Source organism: Gasterosteus aculeatus, chromosome X (genome assembly GCF_964276395.1).
Source record: "Gasterosteus aculeatus chromosome X, fGasAcu3.hap1.1, whole genome shotgun sequence".
NCBI classification, from domain to species: domain Eukaryota; kingdom Metazoa; phylum Chordata; class Actinopteri; order Perciformes; family Gasterosteidae; genus Gasterosteus; species Gasterosteus aculeatus.
The window spans coordinates 18,930,275-18,953,210 of NC_135698.1; the positions used below are offsets into that span (position 1 = coordinate 18,930,275).

The following is a 22,936-nucleotide window of genomic DNA, read 5'->3' on the forward strand; positions in this document are numbered from 1 at the left end:
CGACCCTGAAATGACACGGTGGACTGTAAGCAGCAGACAGAAAGACAGCGACCCCCGGGCCGTGACTGGATGTTACAGCTGAGAAGAATGTGTTGAGGGCACATGAAGAACTGCTTTACACGGCCAACGTGAGAAACCCATGCAAAGACAACACAAAGAAAAAGAAAAAAGTGTTATTTTCTATCATCCAAAATCGAATAATTAATGCAGAAGCATCTATTGTGGGTTGAATCCCACTGTCGAGTGTTTTTCTGATGCAGCACAAAAGACTGTGATGTTACCTGCTGCTGTTGCAGCTTTGGGGTTAAATGAGGACAAGGAAGGTGTCGGATTAAAGGAACACATCTGCAGCATCTGCTGGTGGACGAGGGAACTGCAACACACCATTTCATAACATGTCATTCATTTCATCATGTTACTGTAATACTGAGATAAAAACACATCACACCAAACAAACCTGTGACCTTATTACAGCTGAAGAGAAGAATAGTTTTCCAGTATTTTACTGTTGCCCGACATTGACACAAAGATTGCTTGATTTAGAATATTTTGTAGAGATCTGCTTTCACACCGACGAGGGATCTCTTTAAAATGATACCAAATTAAATAATTAGGTTAACTTGAACCCGAGCTTGTTACGGATGAGGACACAGACTTCCAGATCGATATATGTTGATATTTACATATATAAGTCGATAAATCAATAGATAAATAGATGCATATTACATTACATTACATTACATGTCATTTAGCTGACAATTAGCTTACAATAAGTGCATTCAACCATAAGGACGCAAACTCAGAAGAGCAAGAAACAAGAAAGTGCAATTTCCTCAAATAAGCCAATTTACAATTCGCTATAGATGAGTGGCGTTATAAGTACAATCTAAGTGCTACAATGTGTTAGTCTTTTAGTCGAGGCAGAGGTGTGTCTAAATAGATGGATACATAGAAAGGTATAAAAAGCAATACACAAAAATCTAACAAAAGATACACCTTTATTCTGAGAACATCGACTGAGCTACAGTTGGATGTTGAACAACGATGATCCCAAGGAGCTCCGTTCACGATAATATGGACGTAATGCACACACACACACACACACACACACACACACACACACACACACACACACACACACACACACACACACACACACACACACACACACACACACACTGAGGGATGCTACAGGGGAGACGCATGACATGTCATGTCATGTGAGCTGCGTGTCGAGCCTATTGCACATCAGCAGCGGTCCCCGGTTTGCTGCGCGCCGATTGGTCCAGAAACCCTCGAATGATCGGCTTGGAATTTGCACCGTGAGTGGGTGAATGAGTGCATGAACATTTCAGGGAAGAAGAGGCAGAAGAAGGATGCGGGCTTTTTTTTTTTAATTTGTTGGTGATGTTCACTATTTGAAATGGGTCGAAATGACAGCGTGAGGCAATAAAGTGCGCCGGTGTGTTGTAGTGAGAGAAGCCCGGGGAGATTTCCCACAATCTGGATTCTGTAAGTGTGAAATCTTTTTCCATCTTCGTGTCGCGGGGCCTTCGCAGCCCGCGAGTCTTCTTCACCTGGTCGATACCGAGGCGGCGGACGTTTAATCAACAGATTCTCCGTTGTCTGTTTTACGTCCCGTTTTCACAGATTAATCGCTCATTGCGTTGAAATGCGATTTATTGCGCTTCCCCGGGCGCTGCTGTGAAACGAATAGTCGCTTCAAAAAACGCCCTCACGGGCTAAAAATAGATCGCGTTTCATCAGACGACGGCCATGCGCGTTAACGCGCGCGAGGTGTCCGAGTCAGTGGACGCAGACAGAATGATGCAGAATGTGAGAATCCGCCGATGGCTCCCTGGATTTCACCATCAATCATTAGTGCAGGTTGTTGTGCTCTTTGTCTGACGTCACACGTGTCACCACGAGCTGCGTGGTCAAAGTTAAAGAGAGGAACAGGCGGAAACGCTCCTCATCTGGATGCCGGAGGAGGATAAACACCTCTCCTGAGACGCCTCATCTTTTCTCTTCTCTTCCAGAACACCCAGGTGTCAAAGTCTGCGGCTGACCCGAACCTTTGGTGGAAGCAGGCCAGCGAGGATGGGAGGTGGAGGCCAGCTGACGGAGCCCGCGGAGCAGGTCAACGGGCGGGCAGGTGGCGTGTACACTTGGCAGGAGGTGCAGAGCCACTGCAGCAGGAGCGACCAGTGGCTGGTGATCGATCGGAAGGTGTACAACATTACTCAGTGGGCCAAAAGGCACCCGGGAGGGATCCGGGTCATCAGCCACTACGCCGGAGAGGATGCCACGGTGACCTTTTACCGAGATTGTAAAACTCATTTGGCAAACTTTAAAAAAAAATGTTTTTGTTTACCCCCCGAATTTTTGTTTCTTCCAGGAGGCGTTCACTGCTTTTCATCCCGATCTAAAGTGGGTGCAAAAGTTTCTGAAGCCTCTGCTGATTGGAGAGCTGGCAGCGACAGAGCCCAGCCAGGACCGGAACAAAAGCGTGAGATCAGTCTCAGATTCTTCAAGCAAAAATAAACATCTCATTTCTTGCGTCTCGCGGCAGCGTTGGGACCATGTCCAACGCCTGAGGACAACTCAAACTGCCTACATGCCTTGTTTTTCGTGTCTCTTTGCATCTCCTGCGCTAAAACTGTATAGCTGCACGTCCTCAAATGTTGCGAGAACCTCCCCTTTTAGTCTTGGACCCCCACTGACTGGCGTCTGCTCGTCTTCGCTCTCAGGCGACCATCATACAGGATTTCCACACTTTACGCGCCAAGGTGGAGAGCGAGGGTCTGTTCCGAGCTCGGCCCTCGTTCTTCTGCTTCCACCTGGGTCACATCCTGCTGCTGGAGGCCCTGGCCTGGCTGATCATCTGGGTCTGGGGAACCAGCTGGACGCTCACCCTTCTCAGCGCCTTCCTGCTGGCAACCTCTCAGGTGACCCCGAACATTCCTTCGCCGCACGCCGTTATTGTCAACAAACTTTAAGCTAACGCCGGTTTCTCTTCCTCTCCTGTAGTTGCAGGCCGGGTGGCTGCAGCACGACTTCGGCCATCTGTCCGTCTTCAAGAAGTCCAGCTGGAACCACGTGTTGCACAAGTTCACCATCGGCCATTTGAAGGTGGTTTGGTGTTCTCAGTCGCACCTCTTTATTTCTAAACAAACCGTACACAAATATTAAGGGATTGTTTTCTCAGGGAGCATCTGCCAACTGGTGGAATCACAGGCATTACCAGCATCACGCCAAGCCCAACGTCTTCAGTAAGGACCCCGACGTCAACATGTTGCACCTCTTCGTGATTGGTAAAACTCAACCGGTGGAGGCAAGTGGTGGATGTTTTTTATTCTTAGACATGTTGGTATTCAGTCTTTCTTCATCCTTTCACTTTGAATTCCTCTCTGTTACAGTACGGCATAAAAAAGATCAAATACATGCCCTACCACCACCAACACCAGTACTTCTTCCTCGGTATGTTTCTGAAATTGATTTTAAAAAGAGTGAAACTATGAAAACTGAAAACACAGGAACAATAAGTTTACTTTTTCTCTCCTTCTAGTTGGACCGCCGCTTCTCATTCCAATTTACTTCCACATTCAAATAATGCGCTCCATGATTTCCCGCCACGACTGGGTGGTAAGATGCCCTCTTCCGGGTGCTACAGTGCAGATTATATACAAGTGGTTTCTACATATAGGGTTACGTCTGGTTGGAAGGAATCTTGAATACAAATATGACTCATATAAACCCTGCTGTCTTTGTGAAGGACCTGGCTTGCTCTCTGTCCCACTACCTGCGCTACCTTTGCTGCTCTGTCCCCCTGTATGGCCTGCTTGGCTCAATGCTGCTCATCAGCTTCGTCAGGTAAACACCACCTTTCACAGTGATGTAGACAGATCAAGCTATACTGGAGGGTGAAACTCAAAAGCCATCAAAACCTCTATGAAAAAATATGAAGTTTTTTCTACAACAGCGTGATCATATTGTGTGACGAAACGTTCAGTCACTGGTCTTCTGCTGTCTTACATCAGGATTTTGGAGAGCCACTGTTTTGTGTGGGTGACTCAAATGAATCATCTGCCCATGAACATCGACCACGAGAAGCACCAGGACTGGCTGTCCATGCAGGTACCCGATTTACAGCCGACGGAGCCAGCTTTGCATTCGGCTGATGTATGAACACGTCTTCTAGTCTTGTGTCATCCTCTTTACTTTAGTTACACGCCACCTGTAATGTCAAGCAGTCCCCCTTCAACGACTGGTTCAGTGGACACCTCAACTTTCAAATCGAACACCAGTAAGTCAGTGATGGAGGAGAACATCACTTCAAAGTTTGTAGGAAGAACAGACAAAAGCTCCTGAAATTATAGATAATTATTCAAATTCGAATAAATCTAAGCTCCTCCAGCATGCAGTGACCTTCATTGGGTGTTTTAAATGCTAAATGTTACTTCAAAAAAAAAAAGAACTATGGTGAAAGCACCCGTCCCTTATTTTTAAACGATTACTTTGACGCCCTTATTATTTCATAATGCATTTGTTGAGACATGTTTGAAGCTTCTTCTCTCCCTTCTGTCTCTGAAGTTTGTTTCCCACGATGCCGCGCCATAACTACCACCTGGTGGCCCCCCAGGTCCGCGCGCTGTGTGACAAACATGGCATCCCTTACCAGGTGAAGACAATGTGGCAAGGCTTCGCTGATGTTTTCAGGTAAGTCCAATCCAGACGTTTTCAGGTTCTAGCATTGCAGTGAGCAGTGAAACTGTCAGAATAATGAAGATGTAATGAGAAGAAAGTATTGTAATGACCGAATCTAAACTGTCGGGTGTGAACTGTGTATTTTTGTTCCCTTTTCTTCAGGTCACTGAAAAACTCAGGCGACCTCTGGCTTGACGCTTATCTCCATAAATGACAACTTTAATGCTCTGCACCTACAAGGAGTGACCTTTCATCCTCTTCTGAATCATGCATTGATTGTAATTGTTTGGTTTTATAATCCAGTCGATAGTGTGGGAACAATCTTTTCTTAGTGCTGGTGTTACAGTATGTACTTTTTTTCAGATTCTCTGCCAGGTTTTTAGTGCTCATGGGATGTGTTGTGTCTTCAACAACAGTAGTATGGCTTTAGAGATGCAATTGTAAAAACTGATTGTAAGGTATTTAAAGGGATCTTTTTTTAATAACTATAATGTGAAGCAGTACAATAAAATGAGACAATTACATGGACAGATCAAAACTCCTATGTAATTGAGGACGAATTAGTTACTGCATTTCTGTTCTTATCTTACAGTAATCAATAAAGCCAATGTATTGACTGTTTATCCACCTCTGCTATTATTGATCCAATGACAACACAAGAATTCTGAATAAAAAAAAGATTTGCCAAATTCTAACGTTTTTATCATATTTACAACTTTAAATCCTGAATGTTTTGCTTTAATCTTCATTTCGTGACTACACATCACATCATTACACATATGCATGCATCATGCTGCATACAAACACATTCATCATAGCGTCTCACTGTTATTGACGATAAACATGCATGATTAATTTTAGGAAAAGCGACACTATTCATGTTAATACCTGGTGCTGATCTGCAGGTACCAACGGGATGAGACTACTTCTGACATACATAGTGTGTTTGATTATTTGTTATACTCGTAAACAGCAATACGAAAATAATTGGCTATATTGAGGCCTTGCCACAAAGATGTAATAATAATGAATAAGTGTTTGTTCCATCAAACAGGTTTAACTTTCATCTCACTGGTGCTTGATACGTTTTGACCCTGGAGCCCAGCGTGCATGTGTGCAGTGCGTGTCTATGCGGGTGTAGGCTTTTGCTGAGGGTGGGAAAGTGCTGCTGCACAATGAATAGGATCACAACAAGGTCCGAGAGCTTGAAGGCAAGGCTGCACTGATAGCAGCAACGTTCCTTCCACGTTGTTATTTAGCGTTGTATTAAAGTTTGTTTTTTGTTGTTGATATAGGTTTAGTTTTTTATTTTCCCGCTCCACCACTGAGCCACAGTGGACACTCCACTGTTTGCTGCTGTTTTATAGATAGTGACCTTTAAGTGAATCACTTCCTTTAAGGGCTCACCCGTACACAGCTAAAGGATTATTGTTCTCATCAGAGAATCTAATGTTAATACACTGCATGAAAAGCCCACCTGGTTGTAGGGGGCTTCTGGCTCCTCGATCTTCACCACGTCCAGGATGTTAAACGGGACGTAGCCGGCTTGACCGCTGCGGTTACAAAGTTTCCACCACTGTTTGTCATCCTCTATCACCTGTGACACACGTTTCACATCTCACTGCGTAAGCCGCCATTTTTAACTAAAGTCAAGTCTTGTGAAACACACACACACACTTGGTTTAGCACTCGACAGACTGCTCAGTTAAACAGTTTGTTTACAGCAGACACTACATGTCAGGTCCGTCTTAAATGTTTACCTTCCCAAAAGGTAAACAAACAAGAGTTTGCATCGTCCCGGCCAGATACTAAAATCTGCATTTGGTTTAGATTAAAAACCATATTTGCGTTTTTTACCTCGAGGATTTCATCCTGCAGCACCGACAGCTCGTTGGCATTCCGTGCTACAAAGTGGTAGCGAATTTTGGCATATTTGCGAGCGGAGGGCGCCCCATTGTAAGACCTGTTAGGAGAAATGGTGTCCGCTCGTCAAACAGTGAGGTATTTTATGGGTGAAAGCGACGGCAAAGTTGGTAAAGGACTTCCCTACGTACCCATTTGACCCATTTGAGTTAGAGGATTGTGTTCCATAATACTGAAAAAGCAGACAGATTGTTACATGGTTGGCGTTCAGGACCTGTTATGGTTGTGCACTCACAGACAGCAGCTAACAAATAAGTCCCTCACATCTTCAGCTGCATGTTGTCTGTAATCGGGGCTGCTGGGGGGCCCCAGTGGCCCCGCTGCTCCCTCTGTTTCCCACGCGGCTGTCCTGAGGAGCTCCAATGGCGGCTCCCAGCCGTTACGAAACTTAGGGTGATAAGGAGGTGCACATTGATCCCTGGGCCACTCCTCTCTGCCACACGGAGCACAGGAGGGTCAGAATGGGACCGTTAAGGTGCACATCAACGGTCAGCCTCTGCGTTTTGCAGGGTACCACATTGTCGTCAGTGTGTGAGAATGAGAGGAAAATTGTGCCGCGATTTGAGGTTACTGCACATTATCAACAGGCCGAGCCTAATCACAGCTCTGCATTTAAAACCGACCGTATCTAAGCTGGGGCCGAATACTGGAAGGTCAGAAACCCGCACTACGTGAATGGAGCTGAACCAGCTGAGTCAGAGCTGAAAGCCACGTTGCTCCACTCAGGTGACAGTTTATTGGCATTCACAAATAGGTCCATAAATCAGCTGTAATAGCCTTCATCCATATCTGTATCAGGCGAACTCTGAACAGATTTATGGCTCTTACCAGCTCGAGGGGGCCGAAGACGAAATGAACCAGCTCAACCTGCTATTACACTTTTAGTCCATAGATGAACAAACTAAAAACGTTTTTCTCTTCTCATCTGAAGAATACTGAAAGTTGAAGGGAATTTGAATAAAGTTGCTGAAATAAAAGATATTAGAAAAGCTGAAATGAATTTGAAATTGCTGAAAATACAGAAATGGGAGAAGCTGAAAGGAATTTCAATAGATTTGCTGAAAAAGCAGAAATGAAAACAGCTGAAATATTGCAAAACAAAACAGAAGTTGCAGGAGCTTAAATGAATTTAAAAAAGTACAGAAATAACAAAAGCTGAGATGAATAAAAAGAGGTTTAAAATTGTTTGTAGTAATAGTAGTAGTAGTACTAGTTATAGTTGTAATTGTGGTATTAGTAGTACTAGCAGTAGAAGTGGGTTTAGTATCAATAGCAGTAGAAACAGCAGGAATACTGATACTATTGGCTATAGTAGTATTTGTAATAACATTAGTAGTAGTTGTAGTATTAATAGCAGTAGAAATACTAGTAGTATGGTAGTAGAAGTATCAGTTGTAATACTAGAAGTACGAGTTATATTCATAGCGGGAGACAGAATGTTTGTTATTCACACTTAAAAGTTTTCAATTAATAGGCCTCATCACAAACATTACAGTAAAAATTCCCTCCATGGGGCTTTTATTTTGAAATTATTGGATTGGGTGGGGTGGGGGGGGGTGTAGATAGAGGGAGGGAGGGTGAGAGGGTGAGGAAGGGAGGGGTGGTGAGGAAGAGATAGAGGGAGAGAGAGAGGAGGAGAAATAGACAGACTGACTTAGTGAGTGATTAACAGTGAGCAGAGGTCAGGGTGGAGGGGGGAGGGGGGGCGAGTGTCTTTATCATATTGGTCTGTTGACAGAAAGCATAGCTGCGTCATGTGACTCCACTAATCAGGTCATAGGAGCAGCTGTGAGCCACAGACAGAGATCCTGCAGCGTGTGAGTGCTCGTAACCACGGCAACGACGCACCTGTGCTCATTAACGAGCTGCTGCAAAGGGCAGACACAGGACAGCGAGTTACACAGAATCCACACCTCAAACAAATGGCATTCAGCGCAAAACTATAACAGCTATCTAAAAAATATGGCGTTTTTACGAGACCCAAGACTCTACCGAACGCATGGATGTGTGTTTTATGTCTGTCCGGTAATAAATACGGCTCCTATGGCCGTTGACAAAACGTGTACCTTCTGGATTTTTTGACAAATATGTCGGCAGATTTGTATTGGAGCCTATGGGGCTTTTAGCAGAGGTTGTGTCACTCTAACACTCCTTAAGCCAAAACTAAAGAACTCTGGGATTCCATGAACGCATTAATCCAATCAGCACAACCATGCCCTCATTAATCTGAAGAAATGAAGCCTCTAACTCAAATCAGCTGCGGGCCAGATGCAGCCCACTTCAACCGAACGCGGGCCAGACTAGCGTCCGAACGGCATGGTCGACAATAACACAACTTAACACTCACTTTCAAAAGCAGTCATTGAACCCCACCCTGGGGGATCGGTCCGAATGAGACTACAACACTAGTCCTCCTTTAACTCAGCGGGGGAGACCTAAGGTCATGTGACCGTGGAATTCCTTTATAGCCAAACGTGAAGTTACGTGAATCGAAGCTGCGTAGTAATGGACGGAGACGCTCGTCGGTGACGTCAGATGCTTCATGTGTTGTTAGTGTGAGTCGTAAAGGAAAACTTTATTAAACGAGCGATGCTAACGGTTAGTCACATGATCACCTGCGCGAAAGAGGGCAGGAAACTGAATTTCACCCTCCTGCTCTCTGCACCTCGGCCGACACACACGACCCGCCCCCCATGTCAGTCACATGCATGCCACGTTCACTGGACAAGCAAACAGTAGGAAACCAGAACATCATAACATGTCCCACACAGCAGCTGACAGTGGGGTTACAGTATAAAACTTGCGGGCCGCACTAACATTACACTTTCATATTAAGGATGGGGCCACAAAATATCGTCCCGAGGGCCGCAATTGGACCACTTGACACACTTCTGTCCTTACAGCCAAAGTATACACTCTAGAGGCTTCATTTCTTCAGATTAATGAGGGCATGTGTCACGGTGTGGTTCACTTCCTGTTGTATTTTGTAGTTTTCTGCCACTCGTGTCCCCGGGTAACTTCACTTCCTGCCTTGTCCCGTCATCCCCTGTGATTGTCTAATAGTTTCCACCTGTGTCCAATCACCTGCACCTCCCTTGTGTATTTAAGCCATGTGTCTCCTGTGTCACTTGTCGCGTCATTGTCTTGTTCAGGGGAACCCGTCTGGCAATGGGCGGTCCACGGAGTCTCCAGCGGGCTGCCCGTAGTGGGGAAACGGTCCTCCCGGGGGTTCCAGCTGGGTACTTGTACTACTCCGTCTCCCCATCTGGAGCCCTCAGTAGGCATCTGGGTCACCATCCACCGCCCACCACATGGTCCCCAGAAGAGGAGGCCATTTCGTGGTCGTCCGGCGGCGATTCTTCCTGGGAGCGGGTGATGGACCTTGCGGTCCGGCTCCAGGCTACCTACGGTCCCCACGCTCGGCCGCAGCGCACAGTGTCCAGCGCTGGGCCGCGACGACGTTCCGACCCTGCTCGGTCGCAGCGCACAGTTTCCAGCGCTGGGCCGCAGCAACATCCCGACCCTGCTCGGTCGCAGCGCACAATGTCCAGCGCTGGGCCGCAGCAACATCCCGACCCTGCTGGGTCGCAGCGCACAACGTCCAGCGCTGGGCCGCACCCGAGACGTTGGTCAAACCACCCGGGAAACTCTGGCGGGCGGCCAGGCGACCGGGGAGCCTCCGGTGGTCGGCCCGGCGGACAGGCACACTGCCGGGGAGCCTCCGGTGGTCGGCCCGGCGGACGGCCATTTGGCCGGCTCCGGAACGTCTCTGGAATTGGAGGCACGGGGACACGGGAAACCTCCGGAGGGGTCGGCGGCGGCTCGGGGACACGGGAAACCTCCGGGGTAGTCGGCGGCGGCTCGGGGACACGGGAAACCTCCGGGGTAGTCGGCGGCGGCTCGGGGACACGGGAAACCTCCGGGGTAGTCGGCGGCGGCTCGGGGACACGGGAAACCTCCGGGGTAGTCGGCGGCGGCTCGGGGACACGGGAAACCTCCGGGGTAGTCTTCCACTTCACCCCCCTGACAGAATGACGCGACCAAGAAAGGACTCAGCAGAGTTTTTTCCCTTGGACAAGTTCAGGGGAACCCGTCTGGCAATGGGCGGTCCACGGAGTCTCCAGCAGGCTGCCCGTAGTGGGGGAACGGTCCTCCCGGGGGTTCCAGCTGGGTACTTGTACTACTCCGTCTCCCCATCTGGAGCCCTCAGTAGGCATCTGGGTCACCATCCACCGCCCACCACATGGTCCCCAGAAGAGGAGGCCATTTCGTGGTCGTCCGGCGGCGATTCTTCCTGGGAGCGGGTGATGGACCTTGCGGTCCGGCTCCAGGCTACCTACGGTCCCCACGCTCGGCCGCAGCGCACAGTGTCCAGCGCTGGGCCGCGACGACGTTCCGACCCTGCTCGGTCGCAGCGCACAGTTTCCAGCGCTGGGCCGCAGCAACATCCCGACCCTGCTCGGTCGCAGCGCACAATGTCCAGCGCTGGGCCGCAGCAACATCCCGACCCTGCTGGGTCGCAGCGCACAACGTCCAGCGCTGGGCCGCACCCGAGACGTTGGTCAAACCACCCGGGAAACTCTGGCGGGCGGCCAGGCGACCGGGGAGCCTCCGGTGGTCGGCCCGGCGGACAGGCACACTGCCGGGGAGCCTCCGGTGGTCGGCCCGGCGGACGGCCATTTGGCCGGCTCCGGAACGTCTCTGGAATTGGAGGCACGGGGACACGGGAAACCTCCGGAGGGGTCGGCGGCGGCTCGGGGACACGGGAAACCTCCGGGGTAGTCGGCGGCGGCTCGGGGACACGGGAAACCTCCGGGGTAGTCGGCGGCGGCTCGGGGACACGGGAAACCTCCGGGGTAGTCGGCGGCGGCTCGGGGACACGGGAAACCTCCGGGGTAGTCGGCGGCGGCTCGGGGACACGGGAAACCTCCGGGGTAGTCGGCGGCGGCTCGGGGACACGGGAAACCTCCGCAGTCGGCTCCGGCTCGGGGACACGGAACACCTCCGCAGTCGGCTCCGGCTCGGGGACACGGAACACCTCCGCAGTCGGCGGCGGCTCAGCCCCCCCCATAACCCACCCCATGGCCCCCCCCTCAAGGGCTGGATCCCAGACAGCCCTCAAATCACCAACGGGAGGGTGGGTGAGGACCATGGGACGGGAGGGAGGGAGCCTGAGTCTCGGAGCGAGGACTGGGGGCGTCGGGGCCATGAGTCTCGGAGCGGGGACTGGGGGCGTCGGGGCCATGAGTCTCGGAGCGGGGACTGGCCGCGTCGGGGTCGGGGCTGAGAGTCTTGGAGCGGGGCCAGTACTGGTCGGGGACATGGAACGTGGGGCCGGTACTGGTCGGGTCGGGGACATGGAACGTGGGGCCGGTACTGGTCGGGTCGGGGGCATGGATCGAGGCACTGGTACCGGGGGCATGGATCGGGGCACTGGCTCGGGGGTCGGTGGCATGGATCGTGGCGCTGGCTCGGGGGTCGGGGGCATGGATCGTGGCGCTGGCTCGGGGGTCGGGGGCATGGTTCGGGGCGCTGGCTCGGGGGTCGGGGGCATGGATCGGGGCGCTGGCTCGGGTGTCGGGGGCATGGATCGGGGCGTCGGATCGGGGGTCGGGGGCATGGATCGGGAGGCCGGGACACCGGGGCACGGTGTGGTTCACTTCCTCCATCTCTTCCTCACCACCCCTCCCTTCCTCACCCTCCCTCCCTCTATCTACACCCCCCCACCCCACCCAATCCAATAATTTCAAAATGAAAGCCCCATGGAGGGAATTTTTACTGTAATTTTTACCTCATGTGATGAGGCCTATTATTTAAAAACTTCTTAGTTTGAATAACAAACCTTCTGTCTCCCAACCCCCCCCCCCTCACCCAATTCCTTCATTACAAAATGAAAGCCTCAATCATTATCTGTACCTTAACCATGAATCTATCTATTGAAATTCCTTTCAGCTTCTCCCATTTCTGTATTTTCAGCAATTTCAAATTCATTTCAGATTTTCTAATATCTGTAATTTCAGATGTATTCAAATTCCCTTCAACTTTCTGTATTTTCAGCTATTTTTAAATATTCATTTCAGCTTTCAGATTTTTGCATTCCAACGCATTTTCAGCAGGAAATGCCTTTTCTAGTTATTATTTCTAAGCTTTAATTTGATTTTTTTTACCGAAGTAGGACACTACTAGACTCAAGAGTGATGTTTTCTTCTAGCCTCGTGTCACAAACAGACGTTCCCCGTCTCCGGAGTACTAAGGTCCGAAGCTCGGGATCTCAGTCACCCCTCTGTGGCACGTGACAATGGTTTGTGCCACTCAGGATCAGCCCACTGAGCGGGCACGGCCACTCCCACCAACACACCTGTGGCTCGTCTCTCATCAGGAGAGGCTGGGCATTTAAGCTGCCGAAGTCTCAGAAGCCGGTGCGAAGTCTTGTGCATGTTGCCATCACATTCTGAGCGTTCGCTAGATATCCTGTTTCTGCCTACCTGTTATTGATCTCTCCTTTGTCCCAGACCTCGTTCACGCCTGCCTGACCCCCGACGGTACCTCTGCCTACCTCCGCGCTGCCGGCTCTCGACCCCCCCGCCTGACCTCCAGCTACGACCTCGCCTGCTCCCTGACGGTGCCTCAGTCTGTTCCCTGCTTGCCTGGCTTTTCGACCCCTGCCTGTTCACCGGACACTACCAAGCCTGATCCTTGTCTGTACCCCGCTAATAAAACTGCGCTCTGCGCTTGAGTTCAGTCTGGTCTCTTGTGGTGCGTTACACCTCGATTCAAAAATCAGCATTATTGTGTCCATAACTAGTGAGATTGTCAGAGTTACGCCTTTTCTTTTCTTCAGTTGATTCTGTTAATGTCTTGATAAGCGGTGTGTGTGACTTACGGTTTAGAGAATCGTTTTAAGTTGAGCCATTCAGTCACCTGCTGTGGGTTTGAGTCGAAGGTGAGCGGTACATGGTCGCTGGTCGTTCGCTCCACGTGGAACTTCTTGGGCGCCGGCTGGCTTTTGTTTGCAGTGATCTTTATCAATAACTCATTGTTGAGCTTGTCCATTGCAGGGATGAGACTACTTCTGACATACATAGTGTGTTTGATTATTTGTTATACTCGTAAACAGCAATACGAAAATAATTGGCTATATATCAGAAAATGTGTCAAACGTTCTGGCACAGATTTAGATGTGTGAGAGATACGGACTGCTTGTTTATTTAAGCCATTAGGTAAACAGCTGGAATATTGCCGATGAGCAGAAACATTGACCACACAGCTGGTACATATATGTACATTACATGCATGTTGCGCTCACACGTGCTCCCACAAACACAACTGTGCGTAGATTCATATGTCCCCCTGTTCGTACGAAAATTGAATGAGGCAATGAAAACCAAAGCAACATAATTAGATAAGAAAACACTGGAATACATGCAAGTCGTATGATACAAAATAAATATAGACTAAGAATGTGTACCACATCTCAGTATGTCCCCCCTGTGGATTATAATTAGCAGAAGGTTGATTGAAGCAGCTGCTGCAGCCGTCGTGCTGCTCAGCAGGTTCCGTCCGCGTTGTTCGAGTCGATCCTCTCCTGCCGCCGCTTCATGACCTCCTGCAGCTCCGAGTCCCCGCTGGTCTTCTGAAAACAGAAGAACGGTTCATTTCTTTTAATTGTTCTGTTTTCTGGAAGCTACTGTTCACCATTCACTCATTGCTCAGTGTAGGTTAGAACAAATCTATTCATTCATCATTCATTCATTCTTTGTTTTACAGTCTAGTTTGGTTTGTCACAAAGTTTTTATTTACAATACATGTGTAAATACATCGGAATGATTATTGTATTTGGGAATTATGTCATTCTGACCTCGTTTAGTTAATTTATAATCATTTATTAATATATATTTTAAAAGGTACAGTTCATCAAAATGCAATGAAATGCAGCAGCCCTGTTTCTCTTATCCCATATAAATATATTTAATCAGACAAAATTAGGTAAAATAAGAATAGGAAGAAATCTTACTGAAATAAGCTAAATAATATAAGTGCTGATGCCGTATTTGAACTTGCTTGCTGTTGAGCAGTCAGTGGAGGTTGTTTCTAACCACTGGACCTCGCCTGAATATACCTAATGAGTGTGACTTACAGTATGAAAGCTGACAGCAGCCTTCATATGAGTGTATTGACTCGTTGCAACATGCAAAGACAAAGACCGACAGCGGAGAACGGTGGACGTTATTCATATTGGTTTAAGACCAATTAATCCATGCATACATGTTGAAACTGTGTGTGTTTGTTGGTTTTTCAAGAAACAAAAGAAACAAAACAACATAACAGGTGTGCAAGACAACAAGCTCGCCGTGTATGACTGACCTCCAGCTGTGTTTTCTGCAGGGTGACCTGACAATACACACGACTACCCTCTTCTCCGCACACCGCCTTCAGCTCATCTTTGTTGAGAGAAAAGAGCTGAGCTCCAGTCAGGATCCCCAAACAGTCAGCGGTCCTGCAAACAGTCCTTTACTTTACTCGTCATAATATATAAACGTATTTCTACTGCCAGTAGTAAGTACACAGATGTTGCTAAAACAATGTAAATGCAAAGACAACGTCTTAGTTGTATTTTTGACAAATAGCAGTAGGAAAAGATGTAATAATAATGAATAACATTAACAAAGAGCAGATACATCAGGGTTGTGTCTGTACCAGCAACACACCCAAATACTTCTGACAGTAAATTCATGTTTTTTTGAACTTGTATTTATTATTTCTAAGCTTTAATTTGATTTTTTTACCGAAGTAGGACACTACTAGACTCAAGAGTGATGTTTTCTTCTAGCCTCGATTCAAAAATCAGCATTATTGTGTCCATAACTAGTGAGATTGTCAGAGTTACGCCTTTTCTTCAGTTGATTCTGTTAATGTCTTGATAAGCGGCGTGTGTGACTTACGGTTTAGAGAATCGTTTTGAGTTGAGCCATTCAGTCACCTGCTCTGGGTTTGAGTCGAAGGTGAGCGGTACATGGTCGCTGGTCGTTCGCTCCACGTGGAACTTCTTGGGCGCCGGCTGGCTTTTGTTTGCAGTGATCTTTATCAATAACTCATTGTTGAGCTTGTCCATCACTGCAGCACAGACAGACAGCAACAGGACATGGCGTCACATCTTTGTCGTCACCACATCTTGATTCGTCCACTTCTTGGTGTTCACTCACTTTTGTCTTTGGGTCTGGTCTTGTTGAAGCTGTCTCGATGGCTCAGAGGACCAGGCGATGACGGACTGTAGCCTGTCTGCACACACACACACACACACACACACACACACACACACACACACACACACACACACACACACACAGAAACAAAGACATCTCGTGTTTGTTCCCTCAAACAGGTTTAATGTTCAGCCACTGGTGCTTGATACGTTTTGACCCTGGAGCCGAAGGAGAAAATATGTGTGTGAAATAATTTGATTCCACGAAGAGTAGCTGCATACAGTATCTGCTGCCGGCCGTGCACGCAGCGTGCATGTGTGCAGTGCGTGTCTATGCGGGTGTAGGCTTTTGCTGAGGGTGGGAAAGTGCTGCTGCACAATGAATAGGATCACAACAAGGTCCGAGAGCTTGAAGGCAAGGCTGCACTGATAGCAGCAACGTTCCTTCCACGTTGTTATTTAGCATTGTATTAAAGTTTGTTTTTTGTTGTTGTTGATATAGGTTTAGTTTTTTATTTTCCCGCTCCACCACTGAGCCACAGTGGACACTCCACTGTTTGCTGCTGTTTTCTAGATAGTGACCTTTAAGTGAATCACTTCCTTTAAGGGCTCACCCGTACACAGCTAAAGGATTATTGTTCTCATCAGAGAATCTAATGTTAATACACTGCATGAAAAGCCCACCTGGTTGTAGGGGGCTTCTGGCTCCTCGATCTTCACCACGTCCAGGATGTTAAACGGGACGTAGCCGGCTTGACCGCTGCGGTTACGAAGTTTCCACCACTGTTTGTCATCCTCTATCACCTGTGACACACGTTTCACATCTCACTGCGTAAGCCGCCATTTTTAACTAAAGTCAAGTCTTGTGAAACACACACACACACTTGGTTTAGCACTCGACAGACTGCTCAGTTAAACAGTTTGTTTACAGCAGACACTACATGTCAGGTCCGTCTTAAATGTTTACCTTCCCAAAAGGTAAACAAACAAGAGTTTGCATCGTCCCGGCCAGATACTGATATCTGCATTTGGTTTAGATTAAAAACCATATTTGCGTTTTTTACCTCGAGGATTTCATCCTGCAGCACCGACAGCTCGTTGGCATTCCGTGCTACAAAGTGGTAGCGAATTTTGGCATATTTGCGAGCGGAGGGCGCCCCATTGTAAGACCTGTTAGGAGAAATGGTGTCCGCTCGTCAAACAGTGAGGTATTTTATGGGTGAAAGCGACGGCAAAGTTGGTAAAGGACTTCCCTACGTACCCATTTGACCCATTTGAGTTAGAGGATTGTGTTCCATAATACTGAAAAAGCAGACAGATTGTTACATGGTTGGCGTTCAGGACCTGTTATGGTTGTGCACTCACAGACAGCAGCTAACAAATAAGTCCCTCACATCTTCAGCTGCATGTTGCCTGTAATCGGGGCTGCTGGGGGGCCCCAGTGGCCCCGCTGCTCCCTCTGTTTCCCACGCGGCTGTCCTGAGGAGCTCCAATGGCGGCTCCCAGCCGTTACGAAACTTAGGGTGATAAGGAGGCGCACATTGATCCCTGGGCCACTCCGCTCTGCCACACGGAGCACAGGAGGGTCAGAATGGGACCGTTAAGGTGCACATCAACGGTCAGCCTCTGCGTTTTGCAGGGTACCACATTGTCGTCAGTGTGTGAGAATGAGAGGAAAATTGTGCCGCGATTTGAGGTTACTGCACATTATCAACAGGCCGAGCCTAATCACAGCTCTGCATTTAAAACCGACCGTATCTAAGCTGGGGCCGAATACTGGAAGGTCAGAAACCCGCACTACGTGAATGGAGCTGAACCAGCTGAGTCAGAGCTGAAAGCCACGTTGCTCCACTCAGGTGACAGTTTATTGGCATTCACAAATAGGTCCATAAATCAGCTGTAATAGCCTTCATCCGTATCTGTATCAGGCGAACTCTGAACAGATTTATGGCTCTTACCAGCTCGAGGGGGCCGAAGACGAAATGAACCAGCTCAACCTGCTATTACACTTTTAGTCCATAGATGAACAAACTAAAAACGTTTTTCTCTTCTCATCTGAAGAATACTGAAAGTTGAAGGGAATTTGAATAAAGTTGCTGAAATAAAAGATATTAGAAAAGCTGAAATGAATTTGAAATTGCTGAAAATACAGAAATGGGAGAAGCTGAAAGGAATTTCAATAGATTTGCTGAAAAAGCAGAAATGAAAACAGCTGAAATATTGCAAAACAAAACAGAAGTTGCAGGAGCTTAAATGAATTTAAAAAAGTACAGAAATAACAAAAGCTGAGATGAATAAAAAGAGGTTTAAAATTGTTTGTAGTAATAGTAGTAGTAGTACTAGTTATAGTTGTAATTGTGGTATTAGTAGTACTAGCAGTAGAAGTGGGTTTAGTATCAATAGCAGTAGAAACAGCAGGAATACTGATACTATTGGCTATAGTAGTATTTGTAATAACATTAGTAGTAGTTGTAGTATTAATAGCAGTAGAAATACTAGTAGTATGGTAGTAGAAGTATCAGTTGTAATACTAGAAGTACGAGTTATATTCATAGCGGGAGACAGAATGTTTGTTATTCACACTTAAAAGTTTTCAATTAATAGGCCTCATCACAAACATTACAGTAAAAATTCCCTCCATGGGGCTTTTATTTTGAAATTATTGGATTGGGTGGGGTGGGGGGGGGTGTAGATAGAGGGAGGGAGGGTGAGAGGGTGAGGAAGGGAGGGGTGGTGAGGAAGAGATAGAGGGAGAGAGAGAGGAGGAGAAATAGACAGACTGACTTAGTGAGTGATTAACAGAGAGTAGAGGTCAGGGTGGAGGGGGGAGGGGGGGCGAGTGTCTTTATCATATTGGTCTGTTGACAGAAAGCATAGCTGCGTCATGTGACTCCACTAATCAGGTCATAGGAGCAGCTGTGAGCCACAGACAGAGATCCTGCAGCGTGTGAGTGCTCGTAACCACGGCAACGACGCACCTGTGCTCATTAACGAGCTGCTGCAAAGGGCAGACACAGGACAGCGAGTTACACAGAATCCACACCTCAAACAAATGGCATTCAGCGCAAAACTATAACAGCTATCTAAAAAATATGGCGTTTTTACGAGACCCAAGACTCTACCGAACGCATGGATGTGTGTTTTATGTCTGTCCGGTAATAAATACGGCTCCTATGGCCGTTGACAAAACGTGTACCTTCTGGATTTTTTGACAAATATGTCGGCAGATTTGTATTGGAGCCTATGGGGCTTTTAGCAGAGGTTGTGTCACTCTAACACTCCTTAAGCCAAAACTAAAGAACTCTGGGATTCCATGAACGCATTAATCCAATCAGCACAACCATGCCCTCATTAATCTGAAGAAATGAAGCCTCTAACTCAAATCAGCTGCGGGCCAGATGCAGCCCACTTCAACCGAACGCGGGCCAGACTAGCGTCCGAACGGCATGGTCGACAATAACACAACTTAACACTCACTTTCAAAAGCAGTCATTGAACCCCACCCTGGGGGATCGGTCCGAATGAGACTACAACACTAGTCCTCCTTTAACTCAGCGGGGGAGACCTAAGGTCATGTGACCGTGGAATTCCTTTATAGCCAAACGTGAAGTTACGTGAATCGAAGCTGCGTAGTAATGGACGGAGACGCTCGTCGGTGACGTCAGATGCTTCATGTGTTGTTAGTGTGAGTCGTAAAGGAAAACTTTATTAAACGAGCGATGCTAACGGTTAGTCACATGATCACCTGCGCGAAAGAGGGCAGGAAACTGAATTTCACCCTCCTGCTCTCTGCACCTCGGCCGACACACACGACCCGCCCCCCATGTCAGTCACATGCATGCCACGTTCACTGGACAAGCAAACAGTAGGAAACCAGAACATCATAACATGTCCCACACAGCAGCTGACAGTGGGGTTACAGTATAAAACTTGCGGGCCGCACTAACATTACACTTTCATATTAAGGATGGGGCCACAAAATATCGTCCCGAGGGCCGCAATTGGACCACTTGACACACTTCTGTCCTTACAGCCAAAGTATACACTCTAGAGGCTTCATTTCTTCAGATTAATGAGGGCATGTGTCACGGTAACTTCACTTCCTGCCTTGTCCCGTCATCCCCTGTGATTGTCTAATAGTTTCCACCTGTGTCCAATCACCTGCACCTCCCTTGTGTATTTAAGCCATGTGTCTCCTGTGTCACTTGTCGCGTCATTGTCTTTTGCCACACATGTCCTTGTCCTGTCTTTTGTCTTGAATGCTCATAGTTTCATGCCTGAGTGTTTTTGCCCCTTGTATTTTGGACCTTTTGACTATTAAAGTCTTTTTGTATTGGAAAAGTCTGCGTTTGAGTCCTGCCTTCCACTTCACCCCCCTGACAGAATGACGCGACCAAGAAAGGACTCAGCAGAGTTTTTTCCCTTGGACGATGTTACGCACGTACAGCACCCCGTGAGGGGAGGGGAACATACACCGCGCTGCCAAGAACCCCAGATGGCCAGAGACCGGGTGTGGGCGCAAGTAGTCACACCAACACCGAGGAGTTTGGTTTAAACAGGCTAGCACGTGCCAGTTTATTAATAATAATAATAATAAATAATAGAGGGAAATGGGAGGACGGCTGAGCTGATCCAAAACAAAGAAATTAGCAAAACCCCCACCCCTTACCTATCCCAACGTCCTACACAAAACACTTATTTACTCTGGCGCTCGAGCAAGGCGCCCTAACCAAAAATACAGGGGGTGGATCGCTCAGATCTAACCTGGTGTGTATAACAGGAGATATCCCTACGGGTGATGTATGCCCAGGGCGTCTTTCCTAACACTCCCAAGTGCTTTCCGTTCTCCCTGGGAAGGACACACGAAATACAAATGATTAACACTTTCAATACTCCAAAACACTCCACCATGTACCACCAATTTCACAAGAGCACCCCAAACACAACCTTACACCCTGCCTGAGAGATCTGGACTGAACAACCAGAAACACATAAATACAGCTGATGGGACGATGCGATTGGAGGATGGGAAAACAGGAACCAGCTGTAGGAGATCACGGGAGGGCGGATGAGTAATGAAGACAATTAGCTCCACCTGAGGAGGGTTATCACACACACAGAACACAGACAAGACCGGGGGTCGTAACAGACGAGTTCAGGGGAACCCGTCTGGCAATGGGCGGTCCACGGAGTCTCCAGCGGGCTGCCCGTAGTGGGGGAACGGTCCTCCCGGGGGTTCCAGCTGGGTACTTGTACTACTCCGTCTCCCCATCTGGAGCCCTCAGTAGGCATCTGGGTCACCATCCACCGCCCACCACATGGTCCCCAGAAGAGGAGGCCATTTCGTGGTCGTCCGGCGGCGATTCTTCCTGGGAGCGGGTGATGGACTTTGCGGTCCGGCTCCAGGCTACCTACGGTCCCCACGCTCGGCCGCAGCGCACAGTGTCCAGCGCTGGGCCGCGACGACGTTCCGACCCTGCTCGGTCGCAGCGCACAGTTTCCAGCGCTGGGCCGCAGCAACATCCCGACCCTGCTCGGTCGCAGCGCACAATGTCCAGCGCTGGGCCGCAGCAACATCCCGACCCTGCTGGGTCGCAGCGCACAACGTCCAGCGCTGGGCCGCACCCGAGACGTTGGTCAAACCACCCGGGAAACTCTGGCGGGCGGCCAGGCGACCGGGGAGCCTCCGGTGGTCGGCCCGGCGGACAGGCACACTGCCGGGGAGCCTCCGGTGGTCGGCCCGGCGGACGGCCATTTGGCCGGCTCCGGAACGTCTCTGGAATTGGAGGCACGGGGACACGGGAAACCTCCGGAGGGGTCGGCGGCGGCTCGGGGACACGGGAAACCTCCGGGGTAGTCGGCGGCGGCTCGGGGACACGGGAAACCTCCGGGGTAGTCGGCGGCGGCTCGGGGACACGGGAAACCTCCGGGGTAGTCGGCGGCGGCTCGGGGACACGGGAAACCTCCGGGGTAGTCGGCGGCGGCTCGGGGACACGGAACACCTCCGCAGTCGGCTCCGGCTCGGGGACACGGAACACCTCCGCAGTCGGCGGCGGCTCAGCCCCCCCCATAACCCACCCCATGGCCCCCCCCTCAAGGGCTGGATCCCAGACAGCCCTCAAATCACCAACGGGAGGGTGGGTGAGGACCATGGGACGGGAGGGAGGGAGCCTGAGTCTCGGAGCGAGGACTGGGGGCGTCGGGGCCATGAGTCTCGGAGCGGGGACGGGGGGCGTCGGGGCCATGAGTCTCGGAGCGGGGACTGGCCGCGTCGGGGTCGGGGCTGAGAGTCTCGGAGCGGGGCCAGTACTGGTCGGGGACATGGAACGTGGGGCCGGTACTGGTCGGGTCGGGGGCATGGATCGAGGCACTGGTACCGGGGGCATGGATCGGGGCACTGGCTCGGGGGTCGGTGGCATGGATCGTGGCGCTGGCTCGGGGGTCGGGGGCATGGATCGTGGCGCTGGCTCGGGGGTCGGGGGCATGGTTCGGGGCGCTGGCTCGGGGGTCGGGGGCATGGTTCGGGGCGCTGGCTCGGGTGTCGGGGGCATGGATCGGGGCGTCGGATCGGGGGTCGGGGGCATGGATCGGGAGGCCGGGACACCGGGGCACGGTGTGGTTCACTTCCTCCATCTCTTCCTCACCACCCCTCCCTTCCTCACCCTCCCTCCCTCTATCTACACCCCCCCACCCCACCCAATCCAATAATTTCAAAATGAAAGCCCCATGGAGGGAATTTTTACTGTAATGTTTGTGATGAGGCCTATTATTTAAAAACTTCTTAGTTTGAATAACAAACCTTCTGTCTCCCAACCCCCCCCCCTCACCCAATTCCTTCATTACAAAATGAAAGCCTCAATCATTATCTGTACCTTAACCATGAATCTATCTATTGAAATTCCTTTCAGCTTCTCCCATTTCTGTATTTTCAGCAATTTCAAATTCATTTCAGATTTTCTAATATCTGTAATTTCAGATGTATTCAAATTCCCTTCAACTTTCTGTATTTTCAGCTATTTTTAAATATTCATTTCAGCTTTCAGATTTTTGCATTCCAACGCATTTTCAGCAGGAAATGCCTTTTCTAGTTATTATTTCTAAGCT

General features: G+C 49.2%; 1 protein-coding gene and 1 long non-coding RNA gene across 3 annotated transcripts; one reads left to right on the forward strand and one right to left on the reverse strand.

Annotated features, from left to right (window-relative positions):
• The first annotated feature begins 1,155 nt into the window (after positions 1-1,155).
• On the forward strand, positions 1,156-5,396 carry fads2 (fatty acid desaturase 2). 2 transcript variants are annotated; one of them, XM_040163346.2, is made up of 13 exons: positions 1,156-1,322; positions 2,040-2,310; positions 2,399-2,509; positions 2,751-2,948; positions 3,031-3,132; positions 3,209-3,334; positions 3,420-3,480; positions 3,569-3,645; positions 3,776-3,873; positions 4,041-4,137; positions 4,227-4,306; positions 4,594-4,719; positions 4,870-5,396. In XM_040163346.2, the coding sequence occupies exons 1-13, from the start codon at positions 1,300-1,302 to the stop codon at positions 4,919-4,921; spliced, it is 1,422 nt and encodes a 473-aa protein (XP_040019280.2). In that variant the 5' UTR covers positions 1,156-1,299; the 3' UTR covers positions 4,922-5,396. The 2 variants fall into 2 exon arrangements, with proteins under 2 accessions (XP_040019280.2, XP_040019283.2); XM_040163349.2 differs by having other exon boundaries at positions 1,320-1,512.
• Positions 5,397-6,171: 775 nt separating this feature from the next.
• LOC144383790 (uncharacterized) lies at positions 6,172-7,035 on the reverse strand. The gene is made up of 4 exons (XR_013451238.1): positions 6,895-7,035; positions 6,762-6,802; positions 6,565-6,670; positions 6,172-6,304 (listed from the first exon to the last, which is right to left on the reverse strand). It is a non-coding gene; the product is annotated as an uncharacterized LOC144383790 (long non-coding RNA).
• Positions 7,036-22,936: the final 15,901 nt, after the last annotated feature.

Bases quoted from the DNA above. Each gene is read 5' to 3' on its own strand.
- fads2 (XM_040163346.2), top strand. From the start codon at position 1,300: ATGATCGGCTTGGAATTTGCACC. The intron at 2,510-2,750 runs GTGAGATCAGTC...CTTCGCTCTCAG, and splicing joins GCCAGGACCGGAACAAAAGC to GCGACCATCATACAGGATTT. The intron at 3,481-3,568 runs GTATGTTTCTGA...CTCTCCTTCTAG, and splicing joins ACACCAGTACTTCTTCCTCG to TTGGACCGCCGCTTCTCATT.